Here is a 24,654-nt window from a genome sequence, read left to right as displayed (position 1 = left end):
CTCATATCAAGGTCATTCTTGCGGCTGGCTGCTGACTGCTGGATAAGCCCCCAGGAACGTCTGGCTTATTGGTCACCAGAGGTGCTGGGAAGATCAGGGGCCCTGGCTGGGTATTAGCCACAAGCTCAGACAGCTTGTGCAGCTGGTAAGCTTGCACTCTATGTGGTGGTGGATACACGTTGTCTCATAAGTCACGGAAGATTGTATCACATGGTGTTTTATCCTTTCTTTGGAACTTTTTAAAGACTGAGGATTCACTTATTTATCATTTATGGTCACTTATTATTTGCCTTGTTTGGAATCATTCATTCTCTGTGACTTATTTTCAATTCGATCGGACATATCGATCTGACTGATTTCATCTTATTGCACATTTGTAAAGATTTTTTTATGTTTGAGCGCAGCTTCCTATGTTTCTCATTTATATTTGTGTGTATTTCACTTAGGCCCCTTTCTCACTGGGGCGGGAGCGGAGTCGGCGGTAAAGCGGCGCTATTTTTAGCGCCACTTTACCGTCGTTTCAGCGGCGGTATTTGCCCGCTAGCGGGGTGGTTTTAACCCCCGCTAGCGGCCGAAAAAGGGTTAAAACCGCGCTGCCCCATCAATTTCAATGGGTAGGAGCGGTGAAGGAGCGGTGAATACACCGTTCCTTCACCGCTCCAAAGATGCGGCTAACAGGACTTTTTTTACCGTCCTGGTAGCGCACCGCTCAGGTTTGAAAGCCCTCCAGCTTTCACACTGGAGTGAGAGGGGCCGGATTTTTTCAGGCGCTATACAGGCGCTATTTCTAGTGCTGTAGCGCCTGAAAACCACCCCAGTGTGAAAGGGGCCTTTGAGTTGCAGCTGGTGTAGAGCGTTCAAATAGCACAGTTTTTCTCTTTAACATGAGGGACAGGTGGTTGCAGCTCAGCTGCCTGCAGTCTGCTAAATTCTATGGAAGGCTGAGGCTGGATGGAACTGAATCCTGTACTGAGGTTAACAGTGTTTAGGGCCCTATGCGCTCAGGGACAAATGGCCAGAACGCAGGTCTTCTGCATTCCGTGCATTTCTCCCTGAGCACATAGGGCCCTAATTGTGTGTACTACTTAGTACATTCAGCCCCATCCAGCTGCAACCTGCCATAGACTTTGATCACCAGGAGGGATACACTGCAGCTAGATGGCTCTGTATGCAAGAGTCCTAATGCTTATATACGATTTTACTAATTGAGTTTTGGTCTACTTTAATAAAGTTTAAAGTGACATTAAAGCCTTGTTTTTTTTTTTAAAAATTAAAAAAACAGCCATTGGCTCCTGCTGCTATCAATCTGCCCAATGAGGAGGGAGACAGCAGCTGGAGCCGCTGCTGTTACGCATGTTGCTGGATCGGATCTGATTAAGGTAAGAAAGAGGGGGAGTGGGGGGGGGGGGGGGGGGGAGCTGAAGCACAGAAGGTTTTTCACTATAGAATGCATTAACTGCTTAACGACCGGCCACCGTCATTATACTGCGCCAGGTTGGCTCTCCTGGGTGAATCACCGTAGGTGTACGTTGGCCGCTCTAAGAACGATAGGGGGGGCGCGTGACGCCGGTGACAATGTGCATGGCTGACGGCCGCGATGTCCGCCGGCCACCCGCGATCGCCATAGAGAGCCAGAACTGGGACCTGTCAATGTAAACAGATCCCCGTTCTCTCAGGGGAGGAGAGACAGATCTGCTGTTCCTAGTGATTAGGAACAGCGATCTCTCTCCATCTCCAGTCAGTCCAATCCCCCCACAGTTAGAAACACCTCCCAGGGAACACATGTAACCCCTTGATCGCCCCCTAGTGTTAACCCCTTCCCTTCCAGTGACATTTACACAGTAATCAGTGCATTTTTATTGTATATGTCAATGGTCCCAAGAATGTGTCAAAAGTATACGATCTGCCTGCCGCAATGTCGCAGTTCCGCTAAAAATCTCAGATCGCCGCCATTACTAGTACAAAAAATTGTAAAAAAAAATGCCATAAATCTATCCCCTATTTTGTAGATGCTATAACTTTTGCGCAAACCAATATATATACTCTTATTATGAAGGAGAAGGGATCTCATCGCTCCAGGAGTACACATGCAGGCTGTAAACTGTCTCTTCGGATGAGAAGCCACAGGTGCTGGCTATTACCACTAGCAACAGATGAAAAACAAGCTTTGGACTGCCCCACTCTTCAGAAGACCACTTTCTTTTATTGGAAAATAATATCACAGCTCAACAAACACAGCGAACAAGGAAAAATTGCTGACGTTTCGCACTAGCTGTAGTGCTTATTCATAGTCTATGAATAAGCACTACAGCTAGTGCGAAACGTCAGCAATTTTTCCTTGTTTGCTGTGTTTGTTGAGCTGTGATGTGATTTTCCAATAAACGAAAGTGGTCTTCTGAAGAGTGTGGCAGTCCAAAGCTTGTTTTTCATCTGTAAATATACGCTTATTGCGATTTCTTTTTTAACCAAATGTGTAGAAGAATACATTCTGGCCTAAACTGATGAAGACATTTTTTTTTTTTATTATAGTATAGCAAAAAGTAAAAAATTTTGTACCGCATGTGAATATCAATGAATATTGGAAACCTTGGTTTGGACCTAAGCTGGAGGAATAGTCTTCAGGAGTACTGCACCCAAAATCCACCAACAGCTGATGCAACGCTTTGCAGGCTTCACTGAATAAAACATAAATTCTCATTTTATTTTATTAATTAATAAGGGTGCTTTTATTTATTTATATATTTATTTTTCAGAAGGTGAAATAACCTTTAATAGCATCTAGAAAATTTAGACAACTACCCAATGTGTGTTTGCCTTTAAACCCTTACTATTTTGCATTTCTTAAATTTGAGTCCATATTACACTGTTTCTTATATGATATTATATGATGTCTAATGTTAATGAAAGCTTAGCCTGGATTAAGCTGACAAACAGCATTCATAGAAAGTCAGTTACTCCAGCAGAGTGACTACCAAGTAGTAAAGAGAAACTCCCACTGATAATTTTTTAGATATAGAGCTAGGTCATACTTTTGCAATGTGCAGAAGGAAGATAAGATTCAAAAAGTATAGCTCATTTAGGACAGTGATCAAACAGACAACACGTATGTAGAAGTGTTTTCAAAAGCGTCAGATACATCATACTGGTCATAGTCATCTTCAATGTAAGTGGTAAGGGTGGCAAAGGGTGGGATCTACACTATATGGCCAAGAGTTTATAAACAGCTGACCATCACACATATATGAGTTTTTTGGATAGTTTGTCTGTGGGAATGTTTCCATTCCTCCAAAGACAATTGTGAAGTGAGGTACTAGTGTTAGCCCTTATACACACGGTCAGATATTCCGATGGAAAATGTCCGATCGGACTGTGTTGTCGGATAATCCGACCGTGTGTGGGCTCCATCGGACTGTTTCCGTCGGTATATTAGACGGACAAAGTTTTAGAGCTGGGCTATAACATTTTCCGACAACATGGTCCGATCGGACTTTGTCCGATCGTTTGTAGAGAATTCCGATCAGACAAAGTGCCACGCATGCTCAGATCAAACTCCTAAACCAAAGCTATTGGCTACTAGCCTGAACGTAGTCCCGTCATAACGAAATAACGTCATCAAGTTATGAACGATCGGATTTTCCAACAACTTTGTCTGACCGTGTGTATGCAACACAAGTTTCGGACAAAATCCGTCAGACAAAATCCGACAGATTTTGTTGTCGGAATGTCCGACCGTGTGTACAAGGGCTTAGACCAGAAGACCTGACTTTCCAATCATACCAAAGGTGACCAATAGGATTAAGATAAGGGATCTGTGCAGGCCACTCTTCTCTTCACACCATACAAATTTGAATATAAGCTCTGCGCTATTACACCCCTAATTGCATAGCTGCCTGCACACTGATTACTCCTATGTGAGCATAACCTGAAATAAAGTTTAAACAGGTGTAGCACTAATATATTAAAGTACAGTATATATTTATATCATACTAATATATTGTGCTTGCTGCAACTAAAAATAATCCCCAATTAAGCAATGATTACTTAAAATCAAATGTAATATAAAAGTAAATCAATTCATTATATAAAGTGCATTGTGCCCAGTGAATAAATCGATCCATGAATATAAGAGTCAATACATATTATAAAAGTGCCCTGTGGCCTCCACAAACCCTTTTTTGATGTTATCCACTTGTTCGCCAATCCTTTTGGAGAGACGCCTAGTGGTCCTACCCTAACATATTGCAACTTGCATGGGCATTCTATAGCATAAGTAATAGGTGCTATCACATGTGATGAACTCTCTTATGTTATTTTTTACTGGTTTGTCACATTGGATTTTAACTTAAAGGAGAAGTGTTTGGCTGGGGTTTTCCTAAGGGTCACAGGAGTGCAATTCGGTTTGCACTCATGTGACCTGTTTTCCACAGAGAGTGGTCTGAAGTCTGCTCTCTGCTGACGTCACCAAGTTCAGTCCAGGCACCATGTCATCCCATCTTTGGAAGTCCGGATCTGCCAGGTCCCTGGACTGATGACTGTCTCAGCCTCTCAGCGAGCCGCTGAGCCACTGAGACAGCCGCTCCCCGCCCCTCCACAGCTCAGAGCCCCAGTGAGCGTGGAGGAGCAGAGCAGGAGAGGTGCTGATTGACAGTCAGCAGCTCTCCTCTCAGAGAGCCAAGAGAACTGAGCCATCAGCGATGTTCAATGGCTTGGCTCTCAGTGCAGAGACGCCAGGGGACAGATGCTGCATCCACCTAGGATACATAAGGGAAAAAAAACCAAAGCCATACTTCTCCTTTAATACTTTTCCTGACTATTTCTGCAAGCCTTACATCTTTTACATTTTAAGTACCTTTTTGGATCTATTCTAAAAAGTTTAGATTTTTACTAGGGGGATTATGCACCAAATATTTCTAAGACTGGGTGCCTTACAGTATATCAATTTAGGACAATTTGGCAATATGGTTGTTAGAACCCTGTCTCTTTTTAAAATGGGCCAGTGTTTTCTCACTATTCTTTCAATGTCTTTAAACTGTCTATTAAAGTGGTTGTAAACCCTTACAAACCACTTTGACCTACAGGTAAGCCTAGATTAAGGCTTACCCGTAGGTCCAAGCAATATCTCCTAAACCTATATGGTTTAGGAGATATTTGCCCGAAAACGTGCACCGCTGTCTACGGCGCGCAGGCGCACTGAGCGCGGCATTCTCAGCGACGGAGCTGCCACGCGTGTCGGCTCCCGTGCGCATGCGCGGGAGTGACGTCATCGCGGCTTCGCCGAATGACAGCGGCGGAGCTGCGAGACCCCACCAACAAGATGGATGCGGCGGACTACAGGGGACAGCGGCGACTTCGCTGGCTCCTGTGTTAGGTAAGTGACACATAATGGGCTACTATGCGATGCATAGTAGTCCATTATGCTTTGCCTTTGCAGGGAATGAAAGAGGAAGTAAACTCATCAGGGTTTACTTCCTCTTTAAACCTAGTACAGAAGGCTACATCGAATCCTTTATTTGGTTCCTGCTCTTTTTTGTTCCGCTAATAATAATATTTCTCTTTTAAATGGCCCAACTGAATACTGTAATACCGCGTACACACAATCGGAATTCTCCTTGGAAAAAGCTCTGATGGTTCACCCGATGGAATGCCAATGGAATTCCACTCAAGCTGTCTTGCCTACACACGGTCACACCAAATTCCGATAGTTTAGAACGCGGTGACGTACAACACATACGATGGGAGTAGAAAAAGGAAGTTCAATAGGCAGTAGCCAATAGCTTCTGTCTCGTAGTTGAATCTGAGCATGCGTAATTTTTGGCATGTCGAAATTGCATACATACGATCGGAATTTTCATCGGGAAAATTGAGAACATGCTATAAATTTTTGGCTGGCAGAAATTCGGACAGCTAAATTCCGATGGACCAAACATACGGTATCATTTTCCGATGAAAAGCTCTCATCTGTCTTTTTCTGGCCGGAATTCCGATCGTGTGTACGCAGCATTATATCCTTTTACAACCAACCTAGTAACCAAAATGTCTGCTTGTCTATGGTAATCCTCCTCTGATTCACAATTATGGTGCATCCTCATAAGCTGACCTTTAAGTATAATATTTATCTATTCCAGATGATGACAGTTTGAAGTAGGGATGTACCCATTTCTATTGTTTAAAAAAAAAAAAAAGGTCCTGGTACGTTTCCCGTCCCTTTAATAAATCTCTAAGTCACTCTCACTGTTCCAATCCCCTAAAAATTATTTGTTATATTGATTAACATTTATTGAATCAAAGAAATGTGTTAACGATCCTTCTGTACCATCCCACACCACTATTATGTCATCTATAAATCTTTTAGAGAGTTTCAGTTGGGTCCATTTATGATCATTGATGTGTTTTCTTCCCAGTTACTCATAAAGAGTTTGGCAACACTGGGAAAATTCTTTGCTTCCATAGCTACTCCTCTCGTTTGTACATAATACTTCTTGTCGTACCAGAAGTAACTTCCCATTGCCATTTCCAGCAGTAAAAATATATAGCTTGGATTCAAATAAAAAGACACAAATAAATAGAATTATTTTATTTCTTCTTACAATGCTAGAAAATCATGCATCTTTATATTTACAAACTATCTGAAAAATAATCCCTGCATTACCACCTGAACAGAGTTTATTCCTGGGAATTTACTAGTTTAGTGCAAGCATTTTTGCTCATGTATCAAACTTCTGATATTTGTTTCCTGGGCTGGGCAAGGGGAGAAGGGCATTCGTCAGGTGTACAAACAGGTGAATATGTGCATATTGCACGTTTACAGGCACTCCCATTAAATTATGTATAGGCCAAAAATGCCCGACTATGCTAAAAAAGCTCATGTACTTTTTTGAGCATAGAGTTTTGGAGCAGGGACAATCGCCGTATAGGTAGTCAGCTGAAAGAAAGTGTAAATGGGGACTTCAAGTAAAGTACTGTGATTAGAGACCACTCTTAATATAGAGTAAAATTGTTTGATATAAGGTTTTTTTGGAAGGTGGCTAGGTAACCAGCTATATCAAAGTCTACTTGGATGTGATATTACTGATAAGGTCTGGGGGCTAAGGCAGCCCATAGATGATTCAATTTTCTTTCCATCCACCACTGGTGGATGGAAAGAAAATTTCTGGATTCCTCCATCAACACAGTCAATGTTGATAGGGGAATGCCTCCCGCAACACTATTGTGTTCTGCCAACAGTGGTGGGGCATGGGTTGCCTTGGCAGAGCACAATGATTACTGCCAGCCACTGACAGTAAACATATGTAAAAAATCCAACAGGCTGATTGTACCCGAGTGGATGGATCAACTTGGATAAAATCAACCTGCCCATACATGGATTGAATTTTGTCTGGTCCCTGCTGAATTTGGCCAAATTTCAATACCTGTATAGCTGGTTTAAGTAATCTATTGATTGCATTTTCCCTATTGTTAAAAAAAAAAAAAGAAATCCAACAGGTAGAGTGGGTGTTCCTTTTAATGGCCACAACTGATATAGAAGCCAAAGAAGTCTAAAGCAGAAATCTACACAAGAAACCATAAATTGCCTGAGGGACATACTCATATACTGTATGAGGTGCAACACACTCTATTGTAAAATCTACAAGGTAAAGATTTATTGGTAAATACAATTTCGACAGATCAACAGTGACATAATGCCATACAGTCAAGCAGATTGGTTAATATATACATATTGATTCAGTAGCCAGGTACAGTGTAAAGCCTCATACACATGATAGGACTTTGTACAAACTTTCCCTTGGATTTTTGTACAAAGGGCGTCGGCCCTGAACTTGTATTGCATACACACAGCAGGACTTTTTCAGCCAACTTTCACCAAATCATGTGGTTTTTCTGCTCTTTACCGCCACCTTTGGTCAACTTCTGTATTGTTTGATCTTTTGCATTGGTTCTGAGCATGCCTGTTTGTACTTTGTACAAAAGTCCTATGGTTTTCTGTATACACGATCAGACTTTGCTCCGTCGGACTTTTGTTGCCAGAAAGTTTGTCCATTCGCACAGCCAACAAAAGTCCGATAAAAACCAAAAAAGTTTGTCCGATGGAGCGTACACACAGTCGGATGTTGCTCCAAAACAGCTAATTTGCATGTTTGTTGTCAAAAAGTCTGATCGTGTGTATGGGCCTTTACAAAGATCAATCAATAATAGGTGTGCAATCCAAAAATATGGAACGCTTCACGAATTGGCATGTCATCGTCCTCTGTATAGTTCCAATTTTAGCATATGTGCTGCCGAAGAAGATTGGCAAGGAGGCCCCTGCGCAAGGATGACGCGCAAATTTGTGAAGCATTCCATATTTTTGGGTTACACAGATGCAAGTTCACACCTATTATTTATTGATTGATCTTTGTAACACTGTACATGGCTACAGAATTAATATGTATATATTGACCAATCTGCTTGACTATATGTCATTATGTCACTGTTGATCTGCCAAAATTGTATTTACCAATAAATCTTTACCTTGTTGCTCCTCATATAAAGTCCCATGGGCAATTTATGGTTTCTTGTGTATATTGAACGGGGATGGAGGGGCTTCACGGGGCACAACCAATAATATTTTGTTATAGTTGCAAAAGCAGAGATCTAACCATCAAATATAAATTTCAGGTGGACCAACCTTCTGAAGGTGCATTCCAGTCAAAATGTAAAATTTACTATTGATGTATTTCATAAGGTTTATAACTCCCTAGTTTTCCCTTTATTTTTTGTGCTTGGAATCCTTATATGTACCAAGTCAGAACTGTGCTAAAAAAAAAACACAAAGACCCCTTTCACACTATGGTGGTTTTCAGGAGCTTTAGTGCTAGAAATAGCCCCTGCTAAGCACCTGAAAACCGCCTCCCATTCGTTGCAGTGTGTCTTTTAACACTGGGGCAGTGCGCTTCTAAGACGTTACGAAAAGTCCTGCAAGCAGCATCTTTGGGGCGAGTTGGGAGCGCTCTATTTAGTACTCCCAAAACGGCCCTGCCCATTGCAATGATTGTGCAGCACTTCCAAAGCGCCTTAAAAACGATTTGAAAGCACCACAAAACTGGAGTTTTTAGCCCCTTTTCTTTGGATAAAAACCGCCCCGCTAGTGGCCGAAAAGCACTGCCAAAACAGTGGTAAATCGCTGCTAAAACGAGTAGCGCTTTAGAGATAAAGGTCGGCGCTGCCAGTGTGAAAGGGGTCTAATTTGCACTGGTCTCTCTGCAAAGGTCAAACATGCCACCTGCTCAATCAGATCTAGAGCTCTCCAATCGACAGCGAGCAAACTTTTCCACATAAGCTGTTGACTGCTTTACAAATCAAACAAATTTTAAAACTTCTTACCTTTTGTTTTAATTCACCTTTAACTGAAATTTAATTTTGGCTTTAGAGCTGCTTATTTTCCCTGCTGATGTTTTCCATATTGTATCTGCAGTTATCAGAATAATTTTGCTTCTAGTGCTTGCTTTTTAACCATATGAAACACAAGAACAGACTCATTGGGGTTAATGAACTGGAGAGTGCAAAATATGCTGTAGCTCTGCATAGAAACCAATCAGCTTACATTTTTTTTTTTTTTTAAAGCTTAATTGAATAATTTGAAATTGGAAGCTGATTGGCTACCATGCACATCTGCACCAGATTTTTCACTATCTAGTTTTAGTACTTTAACCCCATTGTCTTATATGCAAATCCCATTCCATACTGTGGTTCATTTACCATATTTGTCATATGATACATCCCTATCAGCACATTCCACCAATCTAGAGGGCTTTCCAAATTCCCTGTTCCGAAAACCCAACCAACCACACCTGGAGAAGTCCTATTTTGGTCTTGGCATGAAAAAAAACAAAAATTTTTGAGGCTGAGTAGATCAAGGGTTGACTAAAACAGTCTTGTAGCCTTTCAGGACCTGGAACTTGTTGCTGCTGAAGTTCACTTGAAGCTGTTTGAGACCAGGTTTGCAGGGAACCAATTCAAGTTCCACAATTGATGTTTCCTTTTTCTTCATGGTGCCCACACTGAAAAAGAAAACAAAGTCAGCATATGTAAATGATAAAACCACAATTACAATCACAGCCTGAATGCGTTCTGCCAGGCAAACTTACTCTTCTAGGACAATGTACCCCCTGGTCTATGACAAGGCACATTAAATAATATATGATGAATCCCTGTACTGCTCAAGTGAAGTAAAAATGTTGAAATGAGACAAACTGGTGAGAAAAAGCAGGCAAAATTTAAAAGGTAAACAGTAACATCCTCTGCTTACGGGGTTTTATTGACAGCAGCAGGAGCCAATGGCACCTGCTGCCTTAGCAAATCCTGTAAAAGCAGAGAGAGAGAAGAGAGCTGCTAATGATGGGCACCACGCTGGATTGAATGAGGACTCGGGTAAGTATTTAGGGGGGTGAGGGTGAAAACACTGGGCCATTTTTTACCTTAATACAGGGAAAGCATTAAGGTAAAAAAGTCATGTATTTAGAGCCACATGAAATCCTTAATCCAAATTTCTTGTGACTTTAAATAGTTCATTTGGATCAAGCTGGCCTTCACCAACTGATGTGCCCGCTGTGAGCGTTGTAAAAACTGTATGTAGAATCAGCCATTTAGAGGAAGCATAACATTTCATCAATGAATAGCAAGCTTCCTCTGATTGGCTGAAGTGAAGGTCATGATGTGCCCACCTCTCCACCTCAGCTAATCAGAGGAAGCCTTGTTCTCTTAAATTAAAAACAAGTCATTCTGTGAATGGCTAAGTAATTATGTTCAGCCATTGTAGATGACACCAGAGTTTCCCACTTTAGCTTTGTATGTTCACATTCTAAGTCCTGTATTTAACTATATAAACTCACTTTACTGTTATAAATACGTGTAAAATGCAAAACACCGGTGGGTGTAACAACATGTTCGCTTCCCCCTTCTTAGTGTATCCTTACTGTGGACGAGTGTGGGGTGTACCAAGATGGCGGCGACGGAATGTCACTTCCATAGTAAACTGCGATGGGTTGCTGAATATGTTGTTACACCACCGAGAGGACCCGATAGCCGCCGAGATACACAGGACTCTGTATCTCGGCGGCACCATTTTTAAACTTCAAGACTGCAATGACAAGGCTGCAAATGACACTGACAAGGCTGCAATGACACTGGACAAGGCTGCAGATGGATGGGAAAGGTTGCAGATGGACACTGACGAGGCTGCATTGATGGGCATTTAAATGTAAGTTTTTTCCTTAAACTTCCCTCCTAAAAGTTTTTTTCCTTAAAATTCCCTCCTAAACTTGGGGTGAGTGTTATACGCCGGCGCATGTTATACGCTAATAAATACGGTAATGTATAGAAGGTAGGGCCCGAAAGTGACACAAGCCCAGGGGCCTCCACCACCCTAAGTCCTGCCCTGGTTATAGTCAATATGTAGAGCACTACAGTGGGATGAAGATTGCTCCCTAGAACTCAGCAGTGAATGTTCTGATGTACCAGGGCACAATGACAGGCAATGTGCTTATCTCATAATTAATAACTTAATTAGCGTAATTTGTTTTCACAGACACTTTTTCAGGCTACATTGTCACACAAAGAAATTTGACCCTCATAATTTTACATAGCTTGATCCATAATGGTCCTTTTCTTTTTATTTGCTATCACACACATTCTATAGCCATTATCTCTGTGAAGTTGATGTTTGTGCAGTTACTTACAGTAATTTAAGCTGAGTCTTCATCAGACCACTGCCCTCGATTACCAGTAGACAGTCCTTTATATCATCATTGAGGGGATTGGAGAACATCAGACGTACCTTGCATGGTTTGTTCACTACAGGAGATCCCAGGAACTGCATGTAATAAAAGGTAACAAATACAGCAGAATTATTTTATTTCTTTCCAGTATATCTTAAGCACTGATATATTTTTCAGTACTTTACAAATATATAGGGTAGTCTATATCAGTCCCTATGACCTAAAGGAGCTCACAGTCTAAGCCTTTGTGCTCACGGTCGGACATTCAGACGGAAAATGTCTGATCGGACCGTGTTGTCGGATAATCCGACCGTGTGTGGGCTCTATCTGACTGTTTCCATCGGAATATCCGACGGACAAAGTTTTAGAGCTGGGCTATAAAACTTTCCGACAACATGATCCGATCGGACTTTGTCCGATTGTGTGTAGAGAATTCCGATCGGACAAAGTGCCACGCATGCTCAGATCAAATTCCTAGACCAAAGCTATTGGCTACTAGCCTGAACGTAGTCCCGTCGTAACGAAATAACGTCATCACGTTACGTACGAACGGATTTTCCGACAACTTTGTCCGACCGTGTGTATGCAACACCAGTTTCGGACAAAATCCATCGGACAAAATCCGATGGATTTTGTTGTCGGAATGTCCGACCGTGAGTACAAGGGCTTACACCCTTGCCACACCCATATGCACAATATAGAGCAATTGGGTAGGATGCTGTGTTTATATTTCCTCTGGCTGCTCCTGGATTTCCTCCAAGTATGTGAGTATGGATGTGGTGCGTATGTTACATTTTAAAGGCTAAGGCAAGCCATAGACAGAGTGAATTTCTTTTCTGCAACACAGACAGTGTTGATGGGGGGACACAGTGTATTTTGCTGGAAAGGTTTTCCACCTTTTCACTGTATGTAATATAAAAATCTGCAGCTTTTCCATTAATGCTGGGAGTGAGTGTCCAACAGTTTATTACATTGTAGCAACAATGCAGGAGATGGGGATTGCTAACTGGAAGTTTATTGGCTAGACCTCAGATGAGGGTAGTGCTGGGGGGGGGGGGGGGGGCTTTGGGCAAACTGTCCCACAATACAATTGTTAAGTGCTTTACAAAGTTGCACCATTTTTGATATCTACTGGGGTCCCTTGAAGCCATAGGAGATTTTATGGATAAGGTGAATTTTGCCTTTACACTGATTTTGGAGACTGGTATGAATAGTTGTATTTTCTATACTAAAGATTCAATGGTATACTGTGCCTTGAAAAAAGTATTAAAACCCCTTGAAATTTTCCACATTTTGTCATTTTACAAACAAAAAAGTAAATGTATTTTATTGGGATTTTATGTGATAGACCAACACAAAGTGGCACATAATTGTGTAAATGATAAATGGTTTTCAAAGTTTTTTACAAATAAATAGCTGAAAAGTGTGGCGTGCATTTGTATTTAGTCCCCTTTACTCTAAGGCCGCGTACACACGCGGGGACTGTTCGCCCAACTTTGTCCGCCAAACAGTTTCAGCGGACAGTCCGCTCAAAATTAGCATGGACGGACTTGCCCACACACGACGAACGAACAGTCCGCTGAAACCGTGCGCGATGACGTGAACGGCACGTACGACGGGACGAAAAATACGACGTCCTATACACTGCAATGCAAACTTCGGCGTGTAAATCCTTTCTGAGCATGCGCGGAACTTAGTTTGACGAACAAGCCTACACACGAGGGGACTGTTCGCTGAAACAGAGTTTCAGCGGACAGTTTTTCGGAATTTCCGAAAAACTTTGTTCAGCAGACTGTCCGCTGAAACTGTCCGCTGAAAGCCCACACACGAGCGGACTGTCCGCCGAAACACTGTTCAGCGGACAAAGTTGAGCGAACAGTCCCCGCGTGTGTACGTGGCCTGATACTCCTAACTAAAATGTAGTGTAACCAATTGCCTTCAGAAGTCACCAAATTAGTAAATAGAGTCCTGTGTGTAATTTAATCTCAGTATAAATGCAGCTGTTCTGTGAAGCCCTCAAAGGTTTGTTAGAGAACCTTAGTGAACAAACAGCATCCTGAAGGATAAGGAACACACCAGACAGGTCAGGGATAAAGTTGTGGAGAAGTTTATAGCAGGGTTAGGTTATAAAACAATATCCCAAGCTTTGAACATTTTATAGAGCACTGTTCAATCCATCATCCAAAAATGGAAAAAGAGTATGGCACAACTGTAAACCTACCAAGACATGGCTGTCCACCTAAACTGACAGGCTGGGCAAGGAGAGCATTAATTACAGAAGCAGCCAAGAGGCCCATGATAACTCTGAAAGAGCTGCAGAAATCCACAGCTCAGGTGGGGAATCTGTCCACAGGACAACTATTAGACACACACTCCACAAATCTGGCCTTTATGGAAGAGTGGCAATAAGAAAGCCATTGTTGAAAGAAAGCCATAAGAAGTCCTGTTTGCAGTTTGCAAGAAGTCATGGGCAGGACACAGCAAACATGTGAAAGAAGGTGCTCTGGTCAGAGGAGACCAAAATTTGAATTTTTTGGCCTAAAAGCAAAACATTATGTGTGACGGAAAATTAACACTGCACATCACCCTGAACACACCATCCCCAGTGTGAAACATGGTGGTCATGGCATCATGTTGTAGAGATGCTTTGCTTCAGCAGTGACAGGGAAGCTCATCAGAGTTGATGGGAAGATGGATGGAGCCAAATGCAGGGCAATCTTAGAAGAAAACCTGTTAGTCTCCAAAAGACTTGAGACTGGGGTGGAGGTTCACCTTCCAGCAGGACAACGACCCGAAACATACAGCCAGAGCTACAATGGAATGGTTTCGATCAAAGCATATTCATGTGTTAGAATGGCCCAGTCAATGGCCAGACCTAAATCCAATTGAGAATCTGTGGCAAGACTTGAAAATTGATGTTCACAGATGCTCTCCATCCAATCTGACAGAGCTTAAGTCATTTTGCAAAGAAGAATGGACAAAAATTTTCACTCTCTAGATATGCAGAGCTGGTAGAGACATACCCAAAAAGACTTACAGGTGTAATTGCAGCGAAAAGTGGTTCTACAAAGTATTGAATACAAATGCATGCCACACTTTTCAGATATTTATTTGTAAAAAAAATTTAAAATAATTTATCATTTTCCTTCCACTTCACAATTATGTGCCACTTTGTGTTGGTCTATCACATAAAATCCCAATAAAATACATTAAAATGTTTGGTTGTACTTGTAACAGGACAAAATATGGAAAATTTCAAGAGGTATGAATACTTTTTTAAGGCACTGTAAATGAGCAAAATTATGGAAAATCTGCTTAATTTTTTATTCTGTGGACTACATTGTTCTTTCTGATGAATATACATACAGTTTGCATAGCAATATTAGTAAATTGTTAAAAAAGTGGTCAAAAAGACCACTACTGAATCTGTCAACATGCCACCCACAAACAGCAATGGAGTGTGGGCTCTCTGTCCCCTGGGAAGCGCCTGGTCAACCAGTGGGATCCATGCACTAGGTCTTTCTATAAAGGACAATGGCCATCTCTGTCCGAAGTTTGGCACATGCATTCAGAATGTTCATTTTTTTATAAACAGGGTTCAATAAATATGTGATGGTTTCAAAGGGCACTAGGTGCCAGAGATGATATTAACACTGCTTTTCTCTGGGCATGATGCAGAAGAGAGGGCTTGGTTTTTTCGAAATCTGTGGCCTTTATGCCACTGAGATGGTAAATTAGGAGTGTTGAGGAATGGGATAAATAAGTACATTATATTAAAAGTTACATGATTCTTTTAGTGCCTGGGTATATAGATTTATCTTACATTGATTGCGATTTGTGGAACAGCCAGGGTGATATCTTTCTTCACGAGAAGTTTCTCCCAGGTCACATTCTGCTCGCCAACAGCTGTCACTCTTACCAAGTTGTTATCATCAAGATACTTTCCATATTGTGAATATGGGATTTGTAAAAAGACCCATTTCTCTGCCAATACAGTAGGTAAAGATTTTAATAGTTATTCATACATTCATATACGCAGTATATATTTCAATTACTTATATATTTTTATTTAAATTGATTCACAGTCTTATATCCCAATAGTTCTTTATTTGGCTACGGGCGCAATGTGTATTCTGTATTTTATTCTATTGTGTTTTTGTATGCAATGCAACTATAGCATAGTCTTAGCCCTTGTACACACGGTCGGAGATTCCGACGGAATGTTTCCTATCGGACCGTTTTGTCGGATATTCCGACTGTGTGTGGTCTGCATCGGATTGTTTCCGTCGGAATATCTGACGGACCAAGTTTTCCAACTTGCCGGTAAAATTTTCCGACAAAATGCTCCTATCGGATATACTTCGATCATGTGTAGCCTACTCCGACGAACAAAGTGCCACGCATGCTCAGATCAAATTCCTAGACCAAAGCTATTGGCTACTAGGCTGAACGTAGTCCCGTCGTAACGAAATAACTTAATCACGTTTTGTACAATCGGATTTTCCGACAACTTAGTCCGACCGTGTGCATGCAACATCACTTCCAGACCTCTTCCGGAATTAATCCGTTGTAATTACTCCGATGGATTTGGTTGTCGGAATCTCCGACCGTGTGTACAAGGGCTAAGACTGGGATCGGCAACCCATAGATTGATATCTAATGGTTGACCATGGGCAGCCGACATATAGATTGTGAACATGGATTGCCAATTCTGCCCCCCCCCCAGCCACCGCCGCTCTCATTAGCAGAGCGAAGAGAGAGAGAGAGACAGAACAGCACCGTATGAAGGACAGGAGCTGCTTCAGTTAATCTTTCAAGTTAACCAGCAGTCCTAGCAACCAATCACCAGCTTGTTAATATGAAAAGTTAACAATGGCAGATCCTGCTCCCACCCTCATCCAATACTATGCTGTCTCTCACTCTCTGCTCTGTTGTACAGCCCTTTTAGATAGGGCAGTGCTACCTACATTGCATTGTGTAAGGGGATTGATTTGAAAAAAAGCACTGCTTTGAGGGAGCACAGGGGCAGAGGACACTACTGTGGGGGTAGGTTCCAAGGACACTGCTTTGGGGGGGCAGAGGACCTTGTTTTGGGGGGCAGAGGACACTACTCTGGGGGGAGGAGAGTGTCAGAGGATACTGCTTTGGGTGGGGGGGCAGAGGACACTGCTTTGGAGGGCAGAGAACACTAGATTGGGGGCCAGAGGAAACTCCTTTGGGGTGACAGAGTACATTACCTGGGGGGGGGGGGGTGATGTGAAGGGGGTCAAGGACACTACTGCAAAGGGGGCAGAGGATTACTATGGGGGAATGATTTGAAGGGGGGCAGAGGACACTATTGTAGTGGGGAGTGTGATGTGAAGGGGGCAGAGGACACTACTGTAGGGGGGCGGGTCTTGTGAAGGGGGGCATAGGATACTACTGTGTGTTCTTAATGCCATCTTTTTTGCCATCTCCCGGTAGGTTTTTTTTTTCTTTAAATGGCTCTGCCCCTCTGAGGATCCTTGATTTCCTCCATGTTGTCCAGGTAGACCTCAATCTCTGAAAAGGTTGCCTACCCCTGGTCTAACCTGTTATCAGTATAAACAGAAAAGTCAGTGCCTACTACCCATATGACACATATATGGCAGGACTCCCAGGTGCTCAATCCACAGTCACTGGCTGAGTAAAGTAATATGGGAAAAATGATCCGTATCCCAGTTATTGCTCTTAAAATTTCTTAATTTTAATGAAAAGTTACAGTAAACAAACGCAGATGAAGTCAGTTGACGCGTTTCAGCCTATAAGGCCTTAGTCATAACCATGGTTTACTGTGGCTTTTCAATGAAATGAAGAAATTGTAAGAGCAACACCCGGCATGCGGATCATTTTTCCCACTAATCTGTTATTCCCAGATTTTTTGGACAAGAAGTTATTTTACTACTTTACAATTTTACAGCTAAACTACAGCCTTATGTCAAAACCCTTTATGTAGTCACTTTTTTTTTTTAACAAAATGGGCATCCAGCTAGTCTAAGAAAAGGAAAAAAGCCTCAGGCTGCAATACTCACCTCCAGTTTGTCAGGGCCTTCTTTAATATTTATTGGGCAATACATTTCTTGACACCCCCCCCCCATGCAATTTCGCTCTCCACCTGCTCTGAGACATACAATAAATAGCAGCTAGACTCAAAATCTGTTTACTGAATCAGATCAGGCAGCTATTGCGCTTGGTTGCCGGAGGTTACAGTGCATCATTACCGCTCACTAACTGGTTGCTAGAGGTTACAGCACACATTACAGCTCACTGATTAGTTGCTAGAGGTTACTACACATGATTTCTGCCTGTTGATTGGTTGCTAGAGATTACTGACCTCAGGGCGGCATGATATACATATCAATGATTATATGACCTCAGGGGGGCATGATATACATATCAATGGTTATATGACCTCAGGGGGGCATAATATACATATCAATGCCGCTGACCACTGCTATTTACATATGAATGCCACTGTTATTTACATATGAATGCCGGTAATTTACATGTCTGCAGGTGAGTCATCCGTACACAGCAATAGGGCAGAGCTGGGCAGCATTAGTAGTAGCACTTCACACTGGGATATCAGGACACAGCAAGGGACTAAAACCTCAAGGGACGAGGGAATTTAAACCAGGATATTTGGCAAGTATGAGGCAGCTGCTTTGGGCCCCCCAACAATGACAGGGCCCAGAGCAGCTGCCCCTTTTGCCCTGCCTTAAAACCGGCCCTGCCCAACAGTACTTCTTTTTGCCACAAGACATCCTCAGTCTTCCAGATTAAATAGTGTCCAACTTCACTCAATTTTACTTAACAGCCGAGGAGATACTGGGAATGTAGACAATCAAGGGACCAACCCCTGAGGGTACATCACCACTATGCCTTTCATTCATGATGCATTGATGAAGAGAGCAATGCTGATGTTATCACTTCGGCACCACTCTCTGAAACATCAGTGGACTGCTCAGGGCTGAAGAAGAGGCAAATAAGAACAGGATCCATTGTGTTATGTTACAGGCCCGAACACATCTGGAAAAGGTAAGTATGAAAAAAAAAACAAAGCTAAAACTATTGATGGGGCTGGGGTTGATCAACTAATGAAAGTAATTGCCTCTATAATGGAACTCTGACTGGGAAAGGTCAGTATTTTTGGTCAATTATGCACATGTGCTAACAGAAGAAAGAAGAGAATGATGACCCATCAGTCTGCTGCTGGTCCCTCAATGTCCTGTCACAGGCTTTGCACAGGGATGTGACACGGCAGTATTGCTTAATGGCAGATATTGCAAGCCATCAAGTTGGCTGTGCTTTCTGCCAAAATGAAACTGACTTGCATGAGAAAATTACAAATCCATTAGAAGGAATTACATTTCCTGTATACGTATTTCAAACTTTAAGCCCTTGTACACACGGTCGGACATTCTGACAACCAAATCCGTTGAATTTTGTCCAACGGATTTTGGCTGAAACTGTTGCATACACACAGTCGGACAAAGTTGTCGGAAAATCCGATTGTACATAACGTGATGACGTTATTTTGTTACGATGGGACTACGTTCAGGCTAGTAGCCAATAGCTTTGGTCTAGGAATTTGTTCTGAGCATGCGTGGCACTTTGTCCGTCGGAGTAGGCTACACATGATCAGAGTATGTCCGATAGGAGCATATTGTCGGAAAATTTTATAGACAAGTTGGAAAACTTGGTCCATTGGATATTCTGACGGAAACAGTCCGATGGAGACCACACACAGTCAGATCATCCAAAAATACGGTCCGATCGGACACATTCCGTCAGAATCTCCGACCGTGTGTACAAGGGCTAAGAATTGGGGTTGGGTCTATGTTTCAAGTAGTAGCTTCTATTTTTATTTGTACATCATTTTCTGATACTCTGACACGTTTGATGTGCATTGTTTTATATCTCTCATGAAAACTGTCATTGATAAGTATGTAAATCATACACATTACCTTCACTCGGCTCAAGCTCAATGTACATGGATTCCTTCCAGAACTGGTGTCCAGGTTTGCCTGTGTGCTTAATAGCCTGTGCACTAAAACACAGTTTAAGGGTCTTGGCAACAGAACGCAAGTTACCAGATAGTAAGGCTAAGTTTATTGCTTGTCCCAGCTGTGGAGACTCCACCAATTTAAACCTCAGATTCAGTTTAGCGTCTTGCAATGGGCGATTCAGCTGTTCATATTCATGGATAGATCCATTCTGAGATTCTTGTTCAGGGAAAACATCATTAACAGTGAAGCCATTGGTATGGTTTTGGTGTACATCACCATTGGAGAGCATCCTAGTGTTTGTCTTTTGTAGTCTTTTCATTGCTTTCAGATACATTTTTCTTTCTTCGATGGTTCCTTGACAAATGACAAACAAATCTTTATGCAATAAAACAGATATTAAAAGATGATCATACTTGCAGACTTATCCCTAACACACGTTGCCTGTTAATTGTCCACTGCAGGAACTTCATAAAAGGAAAAAATCAAAAGGTTTTGGTTAAATTTCATTTTTTTAAGTGTATACATTTTTAGTTTCCTTTACTATTTATTATATATGAATCCAAAATGTTCTCTGACTAGACAAGATAGAGACTGTGACATCAATGCCCCACCTCTCCACCTCATTCAATAAGAAAATGCTTTGCGGCAGGGCGGTCACTCGGCATGCATAAACTAATTGAGAGCAGAGTAGTGGCAGTGCCAACTACAATAATTTTTCAGCATCTGCATAAGTCCCATAGGTATGGCACATACATACTTACGTAGCGGTACTGCCCAGCACGCCATTCACCTCTCAGACTTTCAGAGACATAGAACAGTCCATATGCATTTTCTTTTTTGTTTTATTGGGGGGATTGAACTTGGATGGGGTAAGGGAAATATGGGATGCCCAGTAGAATTGGTAGCACTTGCTTGGGACAACTATATACAGTGCAGTATATACACTCCATTTCTCCTCCCGCACATCACTTCCTCTCTAATCTTCAGATCTTTCTCCTCTAGCACATTGCTTCCTCTCTAATCTTCAGGCACAGCTAGCACAAAGTGGCTAGGCCTGACACTGGCTCAGCCAGGCATTTAGCAATTGCAGATAGGAACCGTGGGCCCCTATAGTGTAGCAAAATAGAAAGTCTCTGGTGCTGGCTGTCCTAAACTTGGCTACTAAGCCAAGTAAGCCATCTTCAGGCCCTGCCAAGCCACCTTTCTGTAGCTGCCTCTCTCCACTGCCCCTTTCACCACAGTCCACAACTCTGCACCCATCTCAGACTGCAAGCTCCCAGTCCTCTCAGGCGTGCCAGCCCAGTCCTCCAGACTGTGTCTCACTTACTCTCCCGGCTGCGACCAGATGTTCTCCCTGGAGTCTCATAGTAGTGCTCTCTCCCACTGTCCTTGCTCTCTATTGTGCCTCCAGTCCAGGACCTCTTCATGCATTCTTGAAGGTGGACCAAACTGCACCCATGCCCAGACCCAAGGTCACCCCCCCAGACTGGGGAGCTCCTTCCAAGGCCCCAACAGCCCCCCACACTCCCTCACTCCAGCTCTTCCACCTGACAACTCCTCCTCAGCTGGGCTGACCCTGGGTATTTAGGAAAGCCTACCCCCTGCCAATCCAAGTTGGTGATTGGTCAATGCTCGTTAGAATACCCCAGATAGAGCCACCTCTCCTCTCCTCCTCTCTTTCCAGAATCTTCTGGAAAGAAGAGGGAGGTCTTGGTGATACTGCTTGCGAGTGATACCAGCTGCGGCCCTGAGCCACTCCCAGCAACAAAACAGACAGGCCTGACATCAAGCCTGACCAGACTAATGTACCTGTCCACAAAAAATCCTACCTCTAGCACATACCTACCTACCTAGAGGGTCAGTGGCAGTTGGTGCTCAAACTTCTTTTGGGGGCACAAACAAACTGAAAAATTAAACTGTTAGTAATGCAGGACTGTAAATAGCCATTTATCAGGTGATTATGTATCATTACTGCTAGATAAAACTGTGCCCATCATATGCAGCCTCACTATGCACATCAAATGCAGCATCACATCACTGTGCCCATCAATTTTAGCCTCAATGTGCCCACCAATTGCAGCATCACTGTGCCCATCAATTGCAGCCTTACTGTGCCCATCATATGCAGCCTCACTGTAACCATCACAGTAGGCCAATCACATCCACATTTCAAGTAAAATAAAATAAAACCACTTAACACTTAAGGTGTCCTCATCAGAGCCCTCTTTTACATCAGATGTCCCAATCTGATGTAAAAGACATGGGGCTCTGCCAGCCCCCCCCCCTTCCCCTTCTCGCAGCAGCTCTATGAATGGCCTCCTGGGATACATGACAAGATTATCCCAGGGGGGCTGCTGAAGAATTACATGTAATTTAAGCCTAGGCTAGAATGGTGAAGGGGGGCTCAATAAAATAACTCCCCCACCAAAAGAAAAATGTTGGCTATTATGATTATGGTGGAGAGTGGACCCCAAGTCAAGCCACAAAGCAAAGTTTCACTTTAACTATCTGAAGTTCAGGTTTAAATTTTATATGCGACTTTATGCAGTTTATTATTACCATGATCTTGAGAAATCTTGGATTTACCTTCATCATATTTATAGCTGTCGGTGATGTCTTCTCGTTCGTCCGCTCCAGCACACTTTGTGCTAATTTGATTTCCAATCAAATGTGGATCACAAAAATGCTTTTCTTTTTTTGTCCCATATAATGTCCACGACACACAATCTGCGTTCACCATGGAGAAGACAAATGGGGAATCATAGTTCAGGTGGACCTCCCCTTCTCTTATGGCTTTCACAGAGGTAGGGCCACAGCAATAAATACCTAAAGGAACATAAAAGGTTTATGTTGAGAAGCATAGTTAGCATGTAAGTGGTACCAAACAATTGCAATATGTGTTCTTCATACCATCACTTGTCTCCTGCGGGGTTGGATCTAGAACTTGCCATCCTCCATAGCCTGGAGGCAAGTCTCTTCTTGCCATCCAGCACTCACACCACACATGGAAGTTCCTAGGTTAAAAAGCAATCTTATAATTTCGACAAGAAATATCAGTTGCACTAGGCGTAACTGATCCAAGTGTGCAACAGACAAAAAATTTCTTGCACACTAGCTGCTATTATATAAAAAGAAAATTCTGAAGATATTCAAGGAAAATATAATATCAAATATCGTGTGGAGATATCGGGCTGATTGATTCTTGTGGTGAGTGCATTACCAAAGGGGATATTCATGCACGTGGTGTATCGGTGATGGTTATCAGGATCTTAGTGATTTTCTCTATGGTTCTGGGGGGATGCGGATCACCCTATATACTTCATGGACTATTCTATGGACTTTATTTTTTCTTAATTTACTGACTAATGTCTGTGTAATGTACAATTTATTGTTCATTAAATGTCAATTACTGCACTGAATACTTTTGGGTATTTTAAGTGCTGTTAATGCTGGGATTGTATTTATATTTTCCTTGCATATCTTCACAATCTTATAATTCCAGTTTAAGGTCAAATGTTTTTGTCTTTTCAAAGGCCATAAGACTGAAGATCGAACTCCTCAATCGAATTAAAGTCTAATTGAAGTCATGATGTACAGTATATCATTATGCAGTCACACTCCCTTAGCAGCATTGTCGATTGGAGCATTGTGTGGGGAGGCACTGAAGATCCGTACCAGTCTGTTTGGTGTGAGAGGAGCAGCCTGGCTCTCTAGTGTGCTGCCGGACAGTTTGATATTGTTGTAAAGCTTTCACTCAAAATAATAATAGAAAGCTGACATTCTTTACTTGTTATACAGACCAACTGAATAACAATTAAAAATGTCTTACATTCGACTTTAACCACTTACCGCTCATAGGATGTACCTGTATATCCTTGAGTTTCACTGGGTATACTGTTGCCATGTCTGCAGCTACAGTTTCTTTTTTTTTTCAGCTGGCGATGCTGAATAAAGTAAAAGCAATCCAAGCGGCTACACAGCTCACACCGCGGAGCCTGAGACTGAAGATGGCAGTTTCGATGGCTTATCATAGAAATGACCGAGGACTGGAACTTCCCCTATCATCTCTATGGACTATGCCAGGGGTAGGCAACCTGGGACCCTTGACCTGTTGTGGAACTACATTTCCCATGAGGCACTGCAAGGCTGGAAGTTACAATTACTCCCAAATGCATGATGGGAGTTGTAGTTCTGCAACAGCTGGAGGTCCCCGGGTTGACTACCCCTGGTCTATGTGAACATTCCTGGACTAGGGTATGTAGGGTCCACTATTTAAAGCATTTGAACAGACTTTGTCCTGTCCATTAGACTTAGTGCACTATATACAGCACATGATAACCAAGGCTCATTGTTTTCCTAAAAACCTCACTTTCTTCCTTGCCTAACTTCATTAGAGTAGGCAAAATCCTCACTTACTTCCTTGCCTAACTTTATTAGAGTAGGCAAAATCAATTCATGATAAGAACAGCCACATCAAAGGGAAAGGAAGCAACATTTACACAAGGCTCCACATATATAAATTCCTAAATGGCGTAAGCTTCCCCTATTAGTGGTGGGAAGAGTGAATCTAATAAAAATGGTATGGGCACCACAACTTTTATATGTGTTCCATAATTCACCTATGTGGATTTCGAATAAATTGTTCAAATGCATGGATTCTCTAATGAAAGATCTAATATGGAAGAAAAAGAAGGCTAGATTTAGTTTAACCACCCTACAATATGGGAAGGATCAGGGCGGACTGCCCATACCGCACCCTTAAATTTTTCATAGCCTCACAAATTCAACAACGTGCGGAGTGGGGATGGTACACAGATGGCATCAACGGTTCCCACAGGGAAACAATGGATCACTTATGTTAATTCTCTTCTTCT

At 42.3% G+C, this 24,654-nt stretch overlaps 1 protein-coding gene across 1 annotated transcript in view; it reads right to left on the bottom strand.

Annotated features, from left to right (window-relative positions):
* LOC143934791 (uncharacterized) overlaps positions 1 to 24,654 on the bottom strand; it is a 154,112-nt gene that overhangs the window by 88,094 nt on the left and 41,364 nt on the right. The window contains 6 exon segments of the mRNA XM_077458417.1: positions 9,892 to 10,037; positions 11,715 to 11,848; positions 15,577 to 15,737; positions 19,739 to 20,134; positions 22,367 to 22,606; positions 22,691 to 22,794. Of these exon segments, the coding sequence (XP_077314543.1) occupies positions 9,892 to 10,037; positions 11,715 to 11,848; positions 15,577 to 15,737; positions 19,739 to 20,134; positions 22,367 to 22,606; positions 22,691 to 22,794 (1,181 nt within the window).

Source organism: Lithobates pipiens, unplaced genomic scaffold (assembly GCF_037356315.1).
Source record: "Lithobates pipiens isolate NorthernLeopardFrog02 unplaced genomic scaffold, aLitPip1_a1.2 Scaffold_28, whole genome shotgun sequence".
Lineage (NCBI taxonomy): Eukaryota > Metazoa > Chordata > Amphibia > Anura > Ranidae > Lithobates > Lithobates pipiens.
Note: the sequence above shows the minus strand (reverse complement) of the source record. Positions and strands in the feature narration are given on the sequence as shown.